Below are 18,412 nucleotides of genomic sequence, written 5' to 3'. Positions count from 1 at the left end.
GGTGGTAAAACCTTACCACGACAATACATACAATAAATATTAATATTCTCCACTGACCTGTGTTAAAGATGCATTTTCAGTATGACGTTTCTGTAGTTTCTGAAGCTGAGTTTTTTTGAATGTGTATACTTAGACAGTATTTACTTATTTACCTATTTTAATTTGCAACTGAAATGCAACATTTTTAACTGAACTCTTCCTAGAGTTAGTGGAGTTTAGCCATTACTGTTCATCTTGGTGATGGCTGGTAGAATGTGTGGAGAGTTTCTAAAAAAAAACTTCAACTTCAAACTCTTTTGCATGTAAAAATAGTTCATTTCCGCCCAGAATGTAAAACAGTTAAGGATCTTAAGCAAAAAAAAAAGGGAAAAAAAAGAAAAATGCAAAAAAAGTTAACAATACGTAAATGCAAAATGGTAATGTAGCCTAAAATAAATCACTTACAGTGAGCATATTTTGCTATTTTGGATTGCCAAAAACATAACAAGAAAAAAGTAAAATAGCCAATAAAATAATCGAGTGTCAGAATTAAATCTTCTTCTTCTTTTCCTTTCAGCTTTGTCCCTTTTTTCAGAGGTTGCCACCGCAAACCTTTTAAAAAGAAAATATTAAGAATGACCCAAATATTTTAATTAACCAAAACCTACAAAACAGCATGTTATCCATTGGTGAAGTAGCCAAATAGTAAACCTAAGAATAAAAAATTCCAACGAAAAAACGATAGATTTGATACACCCAGAATAAAGCATATTCAACATTAGTCGGTGTGTGTGGTCATTGTCACATTTTTTAACGGTGTAATAATATTGTTGAGCGTAGAACATTTTACGACAGTAGCAGGGAACAACGGCCACAAAGTGAGTGCTCGGTCACGTGACGCCAACAATTCACATGATTAAGGGGTGTGTTCTACACACACACGACCAGACGGAGCTCTGGCAAGTATTCTGATGGATAGCCGGGGTTTGGATAGGGTGCGTGCGCCTGCACAACCCTTTATGTTCGCTGCTGTGTGTCTGTTCTCTGTGTTAGGAACGGTGTGTCCGCTCAGCGGAGGAATGCTCTTCCCCCGGGAGTCTACGTCCAGAGACGTGAAGCACTTGAGCGGACTGTGGGTCTTCCGGGCTGACAAGTCGCCGTCCCGGAGCCTGGGCTTCGAGAAGGCCTGGTTCAAAAGTCGTCTGTCAGAGGTGGAGATGTTTTAAGAACGACTTGCTTTGTTTGTTTGTTTGTTTTTTAGTAGAATGAATGGTCTTTAATAGTGAGCTGCTATTAAAAGTGCAGCGAGGTAGATTTACATTGCGGTTAATAGAAAAGTCCAAACTAATAGAAAACCGATGTTGTGCTTCAGATAAAAAGGCGGGTTTTGTGCCACTTTTGTGTTACAACATGTACATTTCTCCAGTGTGGATCAATACAGTCTAATTTAATCCAAAGCCTTGCTTCATCTAAACATGATACCCCCTTAGTTAACATACTCCCATCCACTAGTTCTGGGTCTAAATTAAAAAAAGACATTTAAATAGACGTTTTAAAAATTATATGATAATGTGTGCACTGTGCAAAGAATTGTGATTATGATTATGGACATTGCATGAGGTCTGACAGCTGAAATGTCTGGTATGGAGTGGCACACTGTTACAATGTTAACTGATGACACAGTGTATTTGACTTAACCCACAGTGGGTTAAGTCAAATACACTGTGTTATCAGTGAACAAGCTCCTGGCACTGACTGTGTACCTAGTTTTTGTGGGGTTTGCTGACTTTAAAAATATTCCAGCAGAACAGGCTGTTAGTTAAACCTAAGAAAAAGTCCTGTAAAGTTGTATTTAAACATGATAAATAATAATATTAACATTTTTAATATCAAATTTTTTTTTTGGGGGGGGGGGGGATATGATAAATAATATTATTAACATTCTCAATATCACATTTTTTTTGGGGGGGGGGCTGAGAATTTTAGATAAACTTAAAGCCTTTTTATAGGTAGTGCAAAATTGAAAGGTGTTGTACAGTAGATGGCAGATGTACTGTAGTGTGAAAATGCACTATATGTTGGACAAAGAATTTCTGAGTTGGAGCCACAAGACTGGAGGAAAAAGGATGCATGTATTATGGTTGGTTAGAAGAAGATGTAGTTAAAAGGAAGAAATAGGATAAGATGAAGATGGATTGAAAAAAACCTCCAAAAAAAAAACTGTTGTAACATCATTCCAGGTTTTGACACCTTCTATTTTATTTTACTCTAGAATGGCCCAGTGATTGACATGCCTGTCCCTGCGAGCTACAATGACATCACCCAGGATTCTTCACTGAGAGATTTCCTTGGTTGGGTGTGGTATGAGCGAGAGGTGGTGGTCCCTGCAAGCTGGATTCAAAATAAAGAAATCAGAGTGGTGCTCAGAGTAGGAAGTGCTCACTATTATTCAATAGTGGTGAGTGACACAATACAAGCTATATTATTATGTTGTAAAGCAATATTCTTACATACGGTACTGTATTGCAATAAGCTACAAAGCCACACTTTGTCTTCACAGTGGGTGAATGGTGTACAAGTGGCTGAACACATTGGTGGTCACCTTCCTTTTGAGGCTGAAATAGGCGGTTTAATTCGCAAGGACCCGACTAGACCATGCAGGATCACCATTGCTGTCAACAACACTCTGACTCTGGAGACTCTCCCTCCAGGAACCATCCAACACATGGATGATCCCACCATGTAACTTTTTCTTCAGATTTTTTATGAAATGCACTTTAAGTTTACTTGCTCTCAATATATTTGCCAATGACAAATAAAGCTTCTAAAAAATTTTTAAAAGTACTGGTATGTTCAAAATAAATTTTAATTAATGTTGAGTTCAGGACAATATGTTTTAAGTCTCATTTATTAAATAACAGTTTTAACTAATTTTTAAATAATAATAATGCACCTGCAACCAAATATTTATATATATATTCCTTTTTTTTTTTTTTTTTAAAATAGTATTTTGCCACAATGTTTTTGCTTTTTTTTATTATTATTTAGGGTTTTGCATTCTGTAGTTTGGGTTTTGAGTATTGTTAGCATCCAAATTTACATTGAAATAATTATACAAATACACAATACATACTGTATTAAATAATATAACTCCACACATTACATTAAGAAACCATTTGGTCACTTTTACTTTTTATTTATTGTTTAAACTGGTTGTGCCACTGGACAATTGCATCTAATCTCTAATTAAACAGACTGCTGTTTGGATGCTAGCATTAGCTTCTACTATTGTCATGAAGTTTAAACAGATCATCTTTGGAAAAAAAATGTTTATGCTAAAATCATTTTTTCTACTTTTATATTGGTTGTACCACTTGACATGTAAAGCATAACAGCCTACATATGAGTTGAAAGTAGTTTTTTTTTTATTTGCATTTGACAGAGCTCTACAAACATTTTAGCCCAAGGGTCACTTAGAGTCCTCTGGTTGATGCAACTTTCTGTGTACTGCTGTTGTCTATTCACTTCAAGATAAATGTCCATTATTTATGGTTGTGCCACTCTGACATTTAAGAAATGTAAATTGCTCTGTAGAAGCTCACTCTGACATTTAAGAAATGTAAATTGCTGGACAACAGTTTTTTTTTTAAATATATTATAAAAGATTGTCCAAAAGACTTAAAACATAAAATAATGCCACAGTATTTTATTTTGATACGTATACTGATCAAACTCTTATGCTAAATTATAATTATTATAATTTGTTATTGACGGTAGCATCTTTAGCACTTTTAATGTTAATGCGATGGATGGTTTTGTTCCTTTTGTTTTGCTTTTCGTCAAAATTACAGTCACCAGTTTAATATGCCATTTTAATGTACTTTCTCAACAGGTATCCTAATGGATATTTTGTACAAAATACCTACTTTGATTTCTTCAACTATGCTGGTCTTCATCGGCCTGTACTGCTCTACACTACGCCTACAGCATACGTTGATGACATCACTGTTGTGACTGACTTCTCAGACAACATTGGTAAATATACGATCCTTTGGTTTTAATTGTTTGTTAATATTTCACAATCTTTGAGGGCTAAACAGATCTTTTCAACTTCACATTAGTTTGTCAGTACAACCAACCCTCCAATTCACGTTTATTTTTATTATCAGACTAACATCATTTGTAAATACGTTTCACCAAGTTTAAAGTAAGTTTTTTCGAGGTTCAATTAACACACACGTATATGTGTATATATGTGTGTGTGTGTGTACAGTTGCAAGAAAAAGTATGTGAACAAAAGTCACATCACTAGACAAACTTCAGCCAATACTGCACAAAACATATACAGTATACGTTTTCATGTTATTATTGAACACAACAAGTAAACGTTCACAGTGCAGGGTGGAAAAAGTATCTGAACCTTTGGATTTGATAACTGGTTGACCCTCCTTTGGCAGCAACCAAATGTTTCCTGTAGTAGCAGATCAGACCTGCACAACGGTCAGGAGGAATTTTGGACCATTCCTCTGTGCAAAACTGTTTCAGTTCAGCCATATTCTTGGGAGTTTACCTTCTTTTTGGAACAACTCCAGAAGTGACTTCCGGTGGCTCTTTACGTCTTACTGTCCCATGGTGCATTCACGTCTTCTTTGATGTGGCGCTTTTTATGTTTAACCATTCACGTCTTCTTTGATGTGACGCTTTTTATGTTTAAGTTAGTAGTATTGTATGAAGAGACGGTTACATCTGATTTTCAGCTCTGCAAATATCACATGTTGCTGTGTGGTTTCGATCGTTTCTTCTTCTTTTTTCGGCTTGTCCCTTTTTCAGGGGTTGCCACAGCGAATCATTGTTTTCCATCTTCCTTGTTCTCTGCATCTTCTACTCTGACTCCAACTATCTTCATGTCCTCCCTCACTGCATCTGTCTCCTACCTGGTAGCTCCATCTCTAGCATTCTTCTACCAGTGTATTCACTGTCCCTCCTCCGCACATGTCCAAACCATCTCAATCTGGCTTCTCTAGCTTTTTCTCCAAACCTTCCTGTCTGTGTTGTCCCTCTAATGACCTCATTCCTGTTCCTGTCCATTCTTGTCACTCCTAAAGAGAATCTTAGCATCTTTAACTCTGTCACCTCCAGCTCCTCCTCCTGTCTTCTGCCTATTGCTAGTGTCTCTAAACCATACATCATGGCTGGTCTCTCTCCTGCACCAAACTAACATACTTCTCTGCCACTTCAAATCTTTATTGTATGGCTCATCAACTTTATCCCTCTGTAGTTGTTACAACTCTGCACATCACCCTTCTTATTAATTGGCACCAGAACACTTTTCCTCCACTCAGTCTTTAAAATTCTATTGAACAACCCAGTCAGGAAATCTACCACCACTTCTCCTAAGCATTCCCATGCTTGTCATCGGGACCAACTGACTTTCCACTCTTCATCCTCTTCAGGGCTTTTCTAACTTCATCCTTTCTAACCTGATCTACCTTCTTCCTGATAGTTTCTGGCTCCTCATTCATGTGTTCCCTTTCATTTTCCTCATTCAACAACTCCTCAAAGTACTCCTTCCATCTTCTCAGCACACTTCTCTCCTCACTTGTGATTACATTCCCATCTCTGTCCTTAATCAACCTCACCTGCTGCACATCCTAACCAGCTTGATTTCTCTGTCTCGCCAATCTACACTAAATTCCTTTTCTCCTTCCTTTGTGTCCAAACTCTCATACAACTCCTAATATGCCTTTTGTTTGGCCTTGGCCTCTTTCCTCTTCGTCATCTTCCACACTACCATCCAATGTTGTTTGACTACACTCTCACCTGCCACCACCTTACAGTCTCTAATCTCCCTCAGATTACCTCTTCTACATAGAATATAATCTATCTGTGTGGACCTGCCTCCACTCTTGTCAGTCACCCTGTGTTCCTCTTTCTTTTGGAAATATGTGTTTACCACAGCCATTTCCATTCTCTTTGCAAAATCTACCACCACCTGTCCTTCCAAGTTTCTCTCCCTAACACCAAACTTACCCATCACTTCCTCATCACCTCTGTTCCCTTCCCTTACATGACCATTAAAGTCTGCTCCAATCACCACTCTCTCCCCCCGGGGATGCTCTCTATCACCCAATCCAGCTCATTCCAGAACTTTTCTTCCAACTCACAGCCCACCTGTGGGGCGTAACCACAATAAAATAAAGTACAATAAGATACAAACAAGAGTAGCAGCTCACTTTCAATGAATATTGGAAACCTTAAGAGTGGATGTTAGTAAATTAGATTAGTAGGTTAGTACAAGTAGATAAATAGTGTTAGTAGTAATTTAGTAGGTGATTATTGTACATACACATGTACATACGCCCACATCCACATATATGCACTATATACTGTATATATATGTATGTATGCACACACATACATATATATATACCTACACAAATACATCTAAATATGCATACACATGTACAGACATACACATACATCAGCATTGTGTGAGCATATGTATATACATATATAACATATACTTATAATAGAATATAAAATACAAAAACAATGGTTTGTTGAAATATAATAGTAATGTCAACATGTTGTGTTCAATAAAATCCTAAATAAATACAATTTTTTTTGTGCTGTATTAGTTTAAGTAAACTAGTGATGTGACTTAGATGAAGATCAGAACATATATTATCAATGATCAATTTATGCAGAAATCCAAATAACCCAAAGGGTTCACATACTATAACTTTCAACTGTATGTGTTAATTATTGATTTTATATATATATATATATAATTTAATTAATTAATTAAATTATATTTATTTTATAATTTATCTACTAGATTGATACATTTTTTAATAAATTTATAATTTACTACTACTATTAATCTACTAACATCCACTGTTCAGACTTCTCAACAGTGTGCTGCTACTCAGTTTGTATTTTGGTTGTATTTTGATGAAATTATTGTATTTTACTTATTTGTGTTATTTGTGTTTTTACTGTTGTTTTGGTGTTGTAATGCTGCCGGAGCCTAGATTTCCCAAAGGGAACTCCCGAGGGATTAATAAAGTTCCATCTATCATCTATCTATCTATATATATCAGTCTATCAGGGTTTATTTATTAGTGACATAATTCCTCTCTGTTTTAGTTTTATTTTCCATATGTTTCAACAACAATTCAAATGAAAAAAAAAAACTTTATAAAATATTCCTGGAGACAAAGATTATTTTATTAAACAAGGTTTTGTGCCTAATGTCTCTGTTTAGGATTCGTGCACTACAAAGTATCAGTCCAAGGAGCTATCACAGTCAGCCTGAAGGTCACTTTGATGAACAACGATGGAGAGTGTGTTGCCTCCTCCACAGAGCAGGAAGGAGTGCTCAGAGTGGTGGATGTCAACCTGTGGTGGCCGTACCTGATGCACGAAAAACCAGCTTATCTTTATACCTTGGAGGTTAGAGGTCACAAAGTACAATTATGATATATTTCATTGTCTCAACACCTAATGAATTGAACCATCCTTTTCTCAAAAGCAGTTTTAAAGTAGGCAACTGGACCTCACCTCAAGCAAGTTGAAGACATTTTGCCTCTCATCCAAGAGGCTTCTTCAGTTCTAGTTTCATGGTGGGGAGTTTTCAGGTATTTTTCCACCCCAAAGGGGGTGTGGTGTTGAGTAAATTAGTCATGGGCCCAAACAATATAATCATGTGATTCGTTGGCTCCTATGGTGGATCGTTCCCCCTCCCTGACCTCTGAGTGTGGGGGTTGTTGGAGTTACCTGAATGGAGGTATGTCTGAGACCCCCTCCTCCGTTCAAAGATGGTCTTTCTAGTTTGACGTGGATGGCTTCTTTTACTCCTCTCTCAGGATGTGGATGGCTTCTTTTACTCCTCTCTCAAACCATCTGAACTCTCTGACCAGAATGAACAAAGGAGTGCCCCTTCTTCTTCAAGTGGAGGTGGATTGCTGAGTCCTGGCCTGATGTTGTGGCCATCCTGTGTTGAGGCATACATTTGTGTAATGGCCGCTTTGTTTCCCCAGTGTACAGGACAGAGCATTCTCATTGCATTGTACTGCATACACCTCATTGCTTTGTGTCTGGGAATCTTGTCCTTAGGGTGGACAAGTCTCTGCCTCAGGGTGTTGCTGGGCTTGAAATCCACTGGGCATTAAAGATCCCCCTGAGATTCTCTGAAACTCCTGCCACATATGGGATGGGACAATGTTATTCCTCTTTTAGGCATCAACTAACATGGCTGTTTTAGCAAATGCCCAATTTGGATAGCCACAGTTTTGGAGTGCTGTGTGTATGTGTTTGTGTTCCCTTCTTTTCCCTTCTGATTCTGAGGAAATGTTTTGGGCTCATTGCACGCACGGAGTTGTCCTCATGCTTTTGAGGACTGCTCAAAGATCACTCATTGGTTGGGAGGCCCATGGACTGCATCTAAGAAACTTTCAAGACCAAGAAAAGGTGAATTAATATGAACTTAGTGCAATGCCATGCTCCAATCAATGACAGCACTGAAGAAGAAAAAAACTTCTTTTCTTTTTTTTGGCGATTTCAACGCAAAGATTGGCTGCGACAACACAGCCTACGAAGAGGTCATGGGACGACAAGGTTTAGGCGACATGAACGACGACAGAAAGAGGTTCGCCAACTTGTGGGATACGAGTTACCTGGTTATAGGCAGCAGCATCTTTCCTCACCAGAGAATCCACAAGTGACATGTCCTAACCTATCTACCAAGAACCAGATAGACCATGTGCGCATCACACAGAAATCCAGGAGATCCCTACAAGATGTTTGCACAGGGAGAGAAGCAGATTTTGCTTCAGATCATCACTTTGTACTGGTCCAGTTAGGACTGAAGAGAATGTGGACAGGGTGGCCCACTTAAAGTTAGGACTGAAGAGAATGTGGACAGGAGAGGCAGGGCACTGCTAGAAATACAGCACCAGCCTTCTCAAGCAACAGGAAAAACACTAGGGTTCAGACTGGTGCTTAGAAACAAGTACCGAGTGCTGCATGAGCTTATAGATCAAGAGCCTATTGTTGAGAGCTGGAAGGCGGTGAGAGTAACAATGACAACAGCCTGCCAGGAAGTTCTGGATCTCAGGACAACCACAAGGAATGGATATCGGTGGAGCCCCTGAAGAAGACCCAGATGAGGAAAGTAAGAAAAGCTGCCCTCAACAACAGCCGCACTAGAACAGATAAAGCAAGGGCGCAACAGGCGTCCAGTTAGGCCAGTCGGTGTGCCAATTTAAGTATTAGGGCGGACAAGGCACATCGATTTGCTGGCTGCTGAGGCAGAAGAGGCAGCTTTCCAAGGCAACCTGCAGGATCTCTACAACATCACTTGGAAATTCATCCATCCATCCATCCATCCATTTATTTATTTTTATCCGCTTATCCATTACCGGGTCGCGGGGGCAGCAGTCTCCACCCAAATCACATTGCACCGTACCAACCCCCCAAACCTTCCTGCAGGTGGTGAGTCCACTGGAAGGTATTAACCGCCCTAACCGGGATTCGAACTTGCCCAGGAGGTGAACCCTGGGGTTCCACACCAATGACAGAGACATTGCCTCTGAGCCAAAGCGCCACTATCACTAGGAAATTGTCTGGGAAATTTGGAAGACCTGAAAGACCAGTGAAAGATAAGCAAGGAAACCGCATCTTGGAAGAGGAAGGACAAAAGAAACAGTGGATGGAACACTTCGCAGAGCTGCCCAACCAACAACCCCCCCAGAACCCTCCAGGGATACCTCCAGCAGACAACGATCTACCCATATACTGTGATGAACCCACCAAGGAGGAGATATGCTCGGCCATTAAACAACTGAAGAATAGGAAGGCCGCCAGACCCGACAACATACCAGCAGAGGTCTTGAAAGCAGACGTAGATGGAATGACAGAGGTATTCTACCTGCTCTTCGAGAAAATCTGGCAGGAGGAACAGATTCCCACAGAATGGAAAGAAGGTTACCTCATCAAACCAAAGTAAGAAAACCTCAGCAAATGCAGCAACTGCAGCGGGATAACACTGCTATCCATACCAAACAGGTTTTCAACAGAATCCTCCTCAACAAAATGAAAGTTGCAGTTGACCCCCTGGTCCAAGACCAGCAGTCTGGCTTCCGGAGGGAACGGTCAAATGCACAGATCAAATTGCCACTTTGAGGATCATCATGGAGCAGTCCTTGGAGTGGAACTCTCCCCTCTACGTCAACTTTATTGATTACAAAAAAGCATTTGATAGAGCGGATAAAGGAACATTGTGGAAGCTGCTGAGACATTTTGGAGTCCCAGACGAGATTACTAACATCATCCGGAACTTGTATGAGGGAATGACATGCAAAGTGGTCTGCGGTTAAGACCAGCAGCTCGCTGACGCCTTCCAGGTGAGAACAGGAATCCGTCGAGGATGTTTGCTGTCACCTATCCTGTTTCTGCAGAGCAGATTGGAATACAATAGACACTATGGCAGCAACTGAACGATCTAGACTACGCCGACGATCTAGCACTTCATTCCCACACCCACCAGCAAATGCAAGAACAGGTCACAGCAGTTGCGGAGAACTCAGCACAGGTGGGTCTGAAGATCCACAAAAAGAAAACCATGACCCTTTGAATTAACGCCAGAAATGAATCGCCTATCACCCTTGAAGGAGAACCTCTAGAAGAAGTAGATAACTTCGTGAACCTCGGCAGTGTCATCAACAAGAAAGGAGGCACAGACACTGATGTGAAATGAATCTCGGCAGTGTCCTCAAGAAAGGAGAAAGGAGGCACAGACACTGATGTGAAGATCAGAATTGGCAAATCAAGAGCAGCCTTCAACCAACTTAAAAATGTCTGGATACAACCAAGATCAAGGTACAAATCTTCAACTCCTATGTGAAGTCGCTTTTACTGTTGGAGCTGACACATGGATAACCTTGAAGACAGCAACTCTTAAGATACAAACGTGCGTCAATAAGTACCTGCATCAAATCCTCTATCAATAGTTTGAGTGGAGTACAAAGACGGTGGAGATGGATTGGCCACACCCTGCGGAAGGCAATCTCCAACACCACCAGACCCAAGCCCTCACGTGGAATCCACAAGGAAAACGAAAACATGCAGACCTGAAAACACCTCTCGCTGTGACCTTGAGGCCGACTACAAGAAGGCAGGATACACAAGGCAGTTGGAACACCTGGCATAGGACTGGGGTGCTTGGAGGACCTTCCTTGGCAGCCTCTGCCCCAATTGGGGTGATAAGCGATAGTAGTAGTAGCTTAATGGTCCGGATCACCCCCAATTTGTGTTCGAGTGGATGATGCGAATCAAACCGAAGGTACAGGTCGGTGTGAGTAGGTTTTCTATACACCTCCAGGTTGAGTTCCCCATTTCTTTCAATGTGCACAACACAATCCAGGAAAGGTAGACAGTTTTCCCCGACATCTTCTCTTGTGAATTGGATGTTTTTAACCACTGAATTGAGATGGTTTCAACTTCACCCTTCCTGATAGTGACCAAGATATCGTCCAAATATCTAAACCAATGTCTCGGTAAGTGGCCTCTGAAAGTTTTTGGGGCTCTACTCTTCATATACGGGTTAGCTACAATGGGGGATACTGGCGATCCGATGGCACAGCATGTACCATGATGTAGAATAAAAAATCAAATAACCTTAGTAGGGCCTACTAAAAAACAAACATATTCCCAAAAAGTTTTATTCTGTCAATATTTTTAAGCTAATGCACACGTTTTGTAAAATCAGAACATTTTGTTGTACCATTTTAAAATAATGTTAATGCTGTGTTTAGGTGATAAACATGTAACCTAGTTGCTTGGCGCAGCAGCTGACATTTCAAACCAGTAAAAAGTTAAACTATGTCGAGAAGAACCTTTCTCACTCACTGCAAGTGCTGAGCTCAGGGCCTTCGATTTAGGTCCTGCAGGAAGTGTCGCAAAAGGCAAAAAGAGGAAGGAACTATTGTTTAAATGAAATTGACAATTATTCCCTTCAACTTTCAGGTTCGCTTAACGGGAGACGGCGAAGATGTGTACGCTCTACCCATTGGCATCCGCACTGTTGAAGTTACCAGCACCCAGTTTCTCATCAACAACAAGCCCTTTTACTTTCATGGAGTCAACAAACACGAGGACTCTGATGTAAGTACCACTAGAGGGCAGCAAGAGCTTTTTAATTCATTTTCTCCATGAACACAGAGAAGTAGTTTTTAAATGTATAAGCTTCCATAAAAAAATATGTTTTAGGTAATACTGCGTGCTTAGAAACATTGCTTCTTTTTCTAATCCAGGCTTATCCATGATCTACTGAAATGATTAGTCTTCTTAAAGACGGACTATTTAGGGAGCATTACAACAAATCATTGGTCAGAGTTAAAATTTGAGGAATCTCTAAACTTAAAAAAATAGTTTAGAGATTAAACTGACACTTTAAACAACTTTCTCAGATTTCAGAAAGAGAGGAACAAACAAATGTATCTAATTTTCCTTAGTGTGGAAAAACTGAGTATACCATTTTTCTCAAGATGTTGAAAGAGGTTCACACAAAATTGGCAGAGATAAAAAAAAAAAAAATTAGGAAAAGATGTTTTTAAGATCCCAGATTAACCTGTGAAAATACACGTGAAGTGCTCTGCCCCTGTCTGGAATGCAGTAATGGAAAGCATCTGTACTCCATCTCTGTATCTCACGAGTTAGATCCGAGGCAAAGGTTTGGATTGGCCCCTGATCGTCAAGGACTTCAACTTATTAAAATGGCTTGGAGCCAACTCTTTCCGTACCAGTCACTACCCATATGCTGAAGAAATCCTGCAAATGTGCGATCGCCACGGCATCGTAGTGATAGATGAATGTCCAGGAGTGGGCATCAAAGACATGTAAGTGTCCTTGTGACGTTGAGTGTGACAATTTATTACAGGACTGCTGTAAAAAAACACTTGCAACAAACATTCAATTATTATCAACAATTATAGGATGCTAAGCTAGTTACATTTATGCAATAAGAAAAGTGTAATACACACACTACTGCACATCACCACATAAGTTTAGTTTTTGGTTTTGAAGTGAGTAAAGTAGTAGTAAAGTAGTACCATTCATATCCATTCATATTCCTATCATAGCTGGGTTTTTTTTTTTTTCGTGGGGTTCAGAATGTTCCTTAAAAATAAATATTCACAACACAACTTTTCGGTTCACATATACCTATCATAGCTGGGGTTTTTTTTTCATGGGGTTCAGAAATATTCACAACACAACTTTTCGGTTCACAAACAGCCTTCAGGAACAAATTAAGTTTGAAAACTGAGCTGCCACTGTATCGTCTTGTTTATAAACTCAAATATTCAAAAACCAAATCCTACTTTCCACACAAATCAATAACGGCATCTTCGCAAAAAAAAAAAAAAAAAAAGTTCCTCTCCTATTTGCTAACACATTTTGTTCTGTGTTTTTTTTTTTTTTTTTTTTTGTGTTTTCTAAACCAGTCGTAGTTTTGGAAACGCCTCACTCACTCATCATCTGGATGTCATGGATGAGCTCGTACGTAGGGACAAGAACCATCCCTCTGTTGTCATGTGGTCCGTAGCTAATGAGCCAGCCTCAGAAATGCCACCCGCTGAACTGTATTTCATGTGAGTATTAACACTATTTATTTTCAATACAAACCCACTTTTTGTCTCGCTGAGAACTTTGTGATTTTCAAAGTCGTCTCTCAGGTTAGTGATTGTTAAATCTTAAGTCCCTCGGGCCATTTTTGTGGCCATTTTCAAGTGCAACAGCAACAAGAAAGAGTTTTGCTGACGAAATATATATCATTGCTGTATATGTTGTGTATGGGAAAGGTGTTGTCATTTACTCACAACTTAGCTCTGTACTCCAATGTCTGGAATGCAGCAAGAGTATTTCTGAAGACATTCTCAGCTGGAGAGCAGCTACAGCCTGAGGCTTCAGGTCAACAAACCGGGACAATAATAAGCGTCAGATCATATGGTATAAATATATATTAAATATCATCAATATAGGTAGATCTCTTTGGTCTGGTCAATTAAAAAAGTAGCTCCCAAACCAACAAAGTGAGGATACCCCTGGTCTAAACCCTGACTGTTAAACATTATTATTGTAGTGACTAGATCAGGGGTGTCAAACATATGGCCCGGGGGCCAAAACCGGCCCACTGGGGTGTTTGATCCGGCCCACGTGATGAATTTTAAAAATAAAGAAAAAAATTAAAAACACTTCATGTATTATAGGATATTTTTCACAAAACTTATATTTCATTAAATATGAATAAATAATAATAAATAGCTAATATACTTGTACTTGTTTGCATAAAAACAAAGGGGAAAAACATGGACTCTTCGTTATTTATACTTAATTATGTTATGGTCCGGCCCACTTGACATCTAATTAGGTTGTATGCGGCCGCTGAATCAAAATTAGTTTGACACCCCTGGACTAGATGTAAAGCTACTGACCTTTGAACTGCATTCAATACCATTTAAGCAGGTTTAGCAGATTAACAGTGACGAGGAGGAGCTAGCCTGGGAATACAAATGTTACTAAATTATCACTGATAAAGAATATTCTTCACAGCCACAAAGGTTGTATTTGCTCAGGGAAGCTAAAGACATGTGACAACCACTGCAGTGTGGTGCCGCTCAATTGCTTTGTTTAAACCTGATTATCAGGAAATAGGTAGGGGCTCGAATTACATTATTTGGTATTTGGTAAGATGCACTGGTGCACATAAAAAAAATACTTGCACCAGTAAAAATACTATATAAATTCTCACAAAACATTTTATACCGTTTGTTGTGGTAAACTTGCTATGATTTTGTGGGGCCAAATGAATTCACAAAAACAAAGACATTCTACATGTTACTAAAAATGTTACTGGCTTGTACCACATTTGGGGTCCCGAACACATGATTTGTGTCACGTGATCATCAGCAAATTATCGGGGAGGAGAAAGCAACTTGTTCCCAGGGAAAACGTAATGTAATACAAGGAAGTGAAAAGAAAACGTAACCCTAGCGCCACGTCGGCTAATTCTGGGTTGCCAAGGACGTTTAATACTTAAACAAGGAAGAAAAAGATAACACAGTGGAAACTTTTTTTTTTTTTTTCAATTTTTTTTTTTTTTTTCAGCTGTTTGGTTCGGTAGAAAAAAGCTACTTGCACTGGTGCAAGTTGGGTACCAAATTACGTGCACCGCTCCAATTTTACGTGCAAAACTGGTGGGAAATAGGTCAAGAGAGATTGGATCATGTCCATTTTCTATGAACAAAAAAAATCATACAGCCTATCAGACTGGGTTTGATTGATATGACGACATGACATTCTCTTTTCTGCTGCCAATCCCATTCAAACTTTCTGTAGCACTGTCGCCTCCAGCTCAGTGTGTTCTCTTTGCAACAAGGCCATAACCTTAACATTACCAGAAATGATAGTCAAACTTGCATTTGGTGACGTTGTTGTCATCATCATTACTATTGTCGTAATCCTCTGTTTATTTACCCATGTTGTTTTTCTAGGACCTTGATCAAGCATACCAAAGCACTGGACCCTACTCGTCCCGTCACATATATCACAAACAGTAACTATGCCAGAGACAAAGGGGTGAGTTTTTTTTTTAAAAAAACAAGTGCCAGAGTATCTGCAGTGTTTGTTCAGTAAAGTGATATTTATGCTTAGACATTTTCAGTTACACTTTGTTTGTATTAAGCCAACTTCATTTTTGCTAAAACAGCATTATGTTTGTTTCGGATACAAGGGAGAAAAAAAAAAAATGTTTTTATTGTTTTGTTTTTCCCGTGGTAAAACCGGTTCTTGTCACGCCTACGGCGTTTCAAGTGCCAACTTTAGACGTATAATTTAAATAATAATTCATGGCAAAGCGCATGTTGTATATAACTGTCGCTGAGCTGCCAGTATTCAGAGGAACGGGTGAAATTGTGGTTTTTATACAACAAAAGCACGTTAGTAAAGACCACACGGATGTTTTATCTGTTTATCATATTCATTTGCAAATTGCAAATCAAGATAACAACATTCATCATCACTCCTATTTCGTATTTATTTGCAAATTGCAAATCAACATTCATCATCAATCCTTCTACTTCTACCTTCACACACATCAACCTGTCTGACTCTCGTTTCACCTCTACCACATTTCTTACATGCTCTTCCTTTAGGATCACCCCTACTCCATTTCTCTTCCCATCTGAACCATGATAGACCAGTTTGTAGCCTCCTCCAATGTTTCTAGCCTTACTGCCCTTCCACCTGGTCTCCTGCACACACAAAATATCTACTCTTCTTCTCTCCATCACATCAGATATTTCTCTACTTTTCCCTGTCATTGTCATTGTTTTCTCCTAACCAAACACCCTCCTCTTCTTCTCTGTCTCTGACTAACTGTCTCAGTTCATAATGACCTGCCAGAATATGGTCGAAACAACATGCAGGAACGATGGCTGTCAATTACCATTTTGAATCTGATAAATCACAGGGTAGTTGTTGATTAATCAGGATTAAATCCAGATAAATCAACATCCACAAAAAAAAAAAAAAAAAAAGTATTTTCTTCCGTATATTGCTGAAATAGAAAGACAAATAATAGTAGATGTATGTGTTTCGTGACTAATCAAAATGATTGGATTTGTCGTTGTCACCAGGCTCCCTTTGTGGACATTATCTGTGTGAACAGTTACTTCTCCTGGTACCATGATCCAGGTCACTTGGAGGTTATCCCCATCCAGCTCAACACGCAGTTTGAGAATTGGTACAATAGGTACCAGAAACCTATAATCCAGAGTGAATATGGAGCAGATGCAGTGTCAGGTCTTCACAGTGTAAGGACTGCGCACGCACGCACGCACAAAGAGCTCTGTTTATTACCAGTCTCTGAATTTCTCAGCCACCTCCCCCCCCCCTAGGATCCACCCATGATGTTTACAGAGGAGTACCAGAAGGTCGTCCTGCAGAACTACCACAACGTGTTTGACCAGAAGAGGAAGCAGTATGTAGTGGGAGAACTCATCTGGAACTTTGCTGATTTCATGACTGCGCAAGGTAACCTGTCACTGCAAGACACAACCTGTCTTAAACTACACCTGGCGTGAGTTCACTTTACAGAGATACTGTTCACGCTGTACTGCAGTACACTCTGTGTGTCACAGTCAGTCGTTTGCTTTTGTTTACGGATAGAGTCCGATTTATGAATACATTAACAAGAGAATACGTGGAATTACTATTCAGTTGACAAAATGCACATTAACTTAATTAAAATATTTTTTATATATATTTTTTTTTTAATTAAAAAATGATTTATATAATTTACTAACACACGACGAACACGCTTCTCAGTACAGACAAAATATTGGTTAAGACAAGGGAGCTCAAAAAGTAGATCTAAATCTACTAGAAGATCAGAAAATGAGTGCTGAAAAAAATATTTTTCTATATATATATACACACAATGGAACCTTGGTTCTCGAACGCCTCCCTTTTCAACAAATTTGGTTTACAAATTTGTTGAACCATTTGTGTTAACCAAAAATTGCCCTGGTTGTTGTAACATAACTCAGTGGCCGAACAAGCCAACAATATGAGGCGGGCAGGAAGTGAATGACTGGCCTTCAGGAGCGAATTAAGGTTGAAAAACAAGGTTTTTTTTTCATCTGTTTACATAAATTTTTTTTTTTTTTTTTTTTTTTTTTAAAAAGTTTGACGTTACCTTTCTAAATTACAAATTCAATTGTATAATTCACAACTATTTTTGTAAAATCTTAAGAGTCTATGTTTAACTCCAAATTCCGGCATGCAATTTCTTCAGTCTTTGTGACAGTCGCTCAGGTCTCGAATTTTTTTTAATGACCTGATAAACAGCAATCCCAGCAATAATTTTCTTTTCAATCTGTCTTTCCCCTGCAGGTATCACTCGTGTGATGGGGAACAAGAAGGGCATTTTCACTCGGCAGAGACAACCTAAAGCAGCAGCCTTCATACTGAGAGAAAGATACTGGAGCCTGGCAAATCAAACTATGTTACCATCATGGACCAAGTATATACCTGAACACAGCGTATGTCCCCACTTACAACCGAGGCAGCCATAATTTAAATGCAGTGTCTATTTGTGAAAACAATCACTTCCTGTTTTACACTATTGTCTCGCATTAGACCTGGTCGTGCGTCACTGTGGTGGGTATCTGAAATGCTGCAATAATTTTTGGTGTTACAGCAATTTCTGTTTTTTTTTTTTTTTTTTGGTTTTCTGAAAAAATTATAGAATTGTAATGCTGATAAAAAAAAAAAAGATTGCAATGTTTCAATTACTGGGATTTGTAATTTTATACGAAGAATGTATTTTTGATCATGTTAAAATCCAATCAATTAATAATGATAAGATCTG

The 18,412-nt window shown here is 39.0% G+C and overlaps 1 protein-coding gene across 1 annotated transcript; it reads left to right on the top strand.

Annotated features, from left to right (window-relative positions):
- The first annotated feature begins 903 nt into the window (after nt 1–903).
- On the top strand, nt 904–18,164 carry gusb (glucuronidase, beta). Its single transcript, XM_008332384.3, has 12 exons — nt 904–1,190; nt 2,252–2,437; nt 2,540–2,721; nt 3,872–4,014; nt 7,247–7,434; nt 12,007–12,144; nt 12,700–12,878; nt 13,485–13,631; nt 15,534–15,618; nt 16,677–16,853; nt 16,938–17,073; nt 17,935–18,164. The coding sequence occupies exons 1-12, from the start codon at nt 951–953 to the stop codon at nt 18,114–18,116; spliced, it is 1,983 nt and encodes a 660-aa protein (XP_008330606.1). The 5' UTR covers nt 904–950; the 3' UTR covers nt 18,117–18,164.
- Nucleotides 18,165–18,412: the final 248 nt, after the last annotated feature.

The sequence above is a fragment of the Cynoglossus semilaevis genome, chromosome 19, assembly GCF_000523025.1.
Source record: "Cynoglossus semilaevis isolate Cse_v1.0 chromosome 19, Cse_v1.0, whole genome shotgun sequence".
In the NCBI taxonomy this organism is placed as follows: Eukaryota; Metazoa; Chordata; class Actinopteri; order Pleuronectiformes; family Cynoglossidae; genus Cynoglossus; species Cynoglossus semilaevis.
This window is presented reverse-complemented; position numbering and strand designations above follow the sequence as displayed.

Bases quoted from the DNA above. Each gene is read 5' to 3' on its own strand.
- gusb (XM_008332384.3), top strand. From the start codon at position 951: ATGGATAGCCGGGGTTTGGATAGGGTGCGTGCGCCTGCACAACCCTTT. The intron at 1,191-2,251 runs GTGGAGATGTTT...ATTTTACTCTAG, and splicing joins TCAAAAGTCGTCTGTCAGAG to AATGGCCCAGTGATTGACAT. The intron at 13,632-15,533 runs GTGAGTATTAAC...TTGTTTTTCTAG, and splicing joins CCCGCTGAACTGTATTTCAT to GACCTTGATCAAGCATACCA.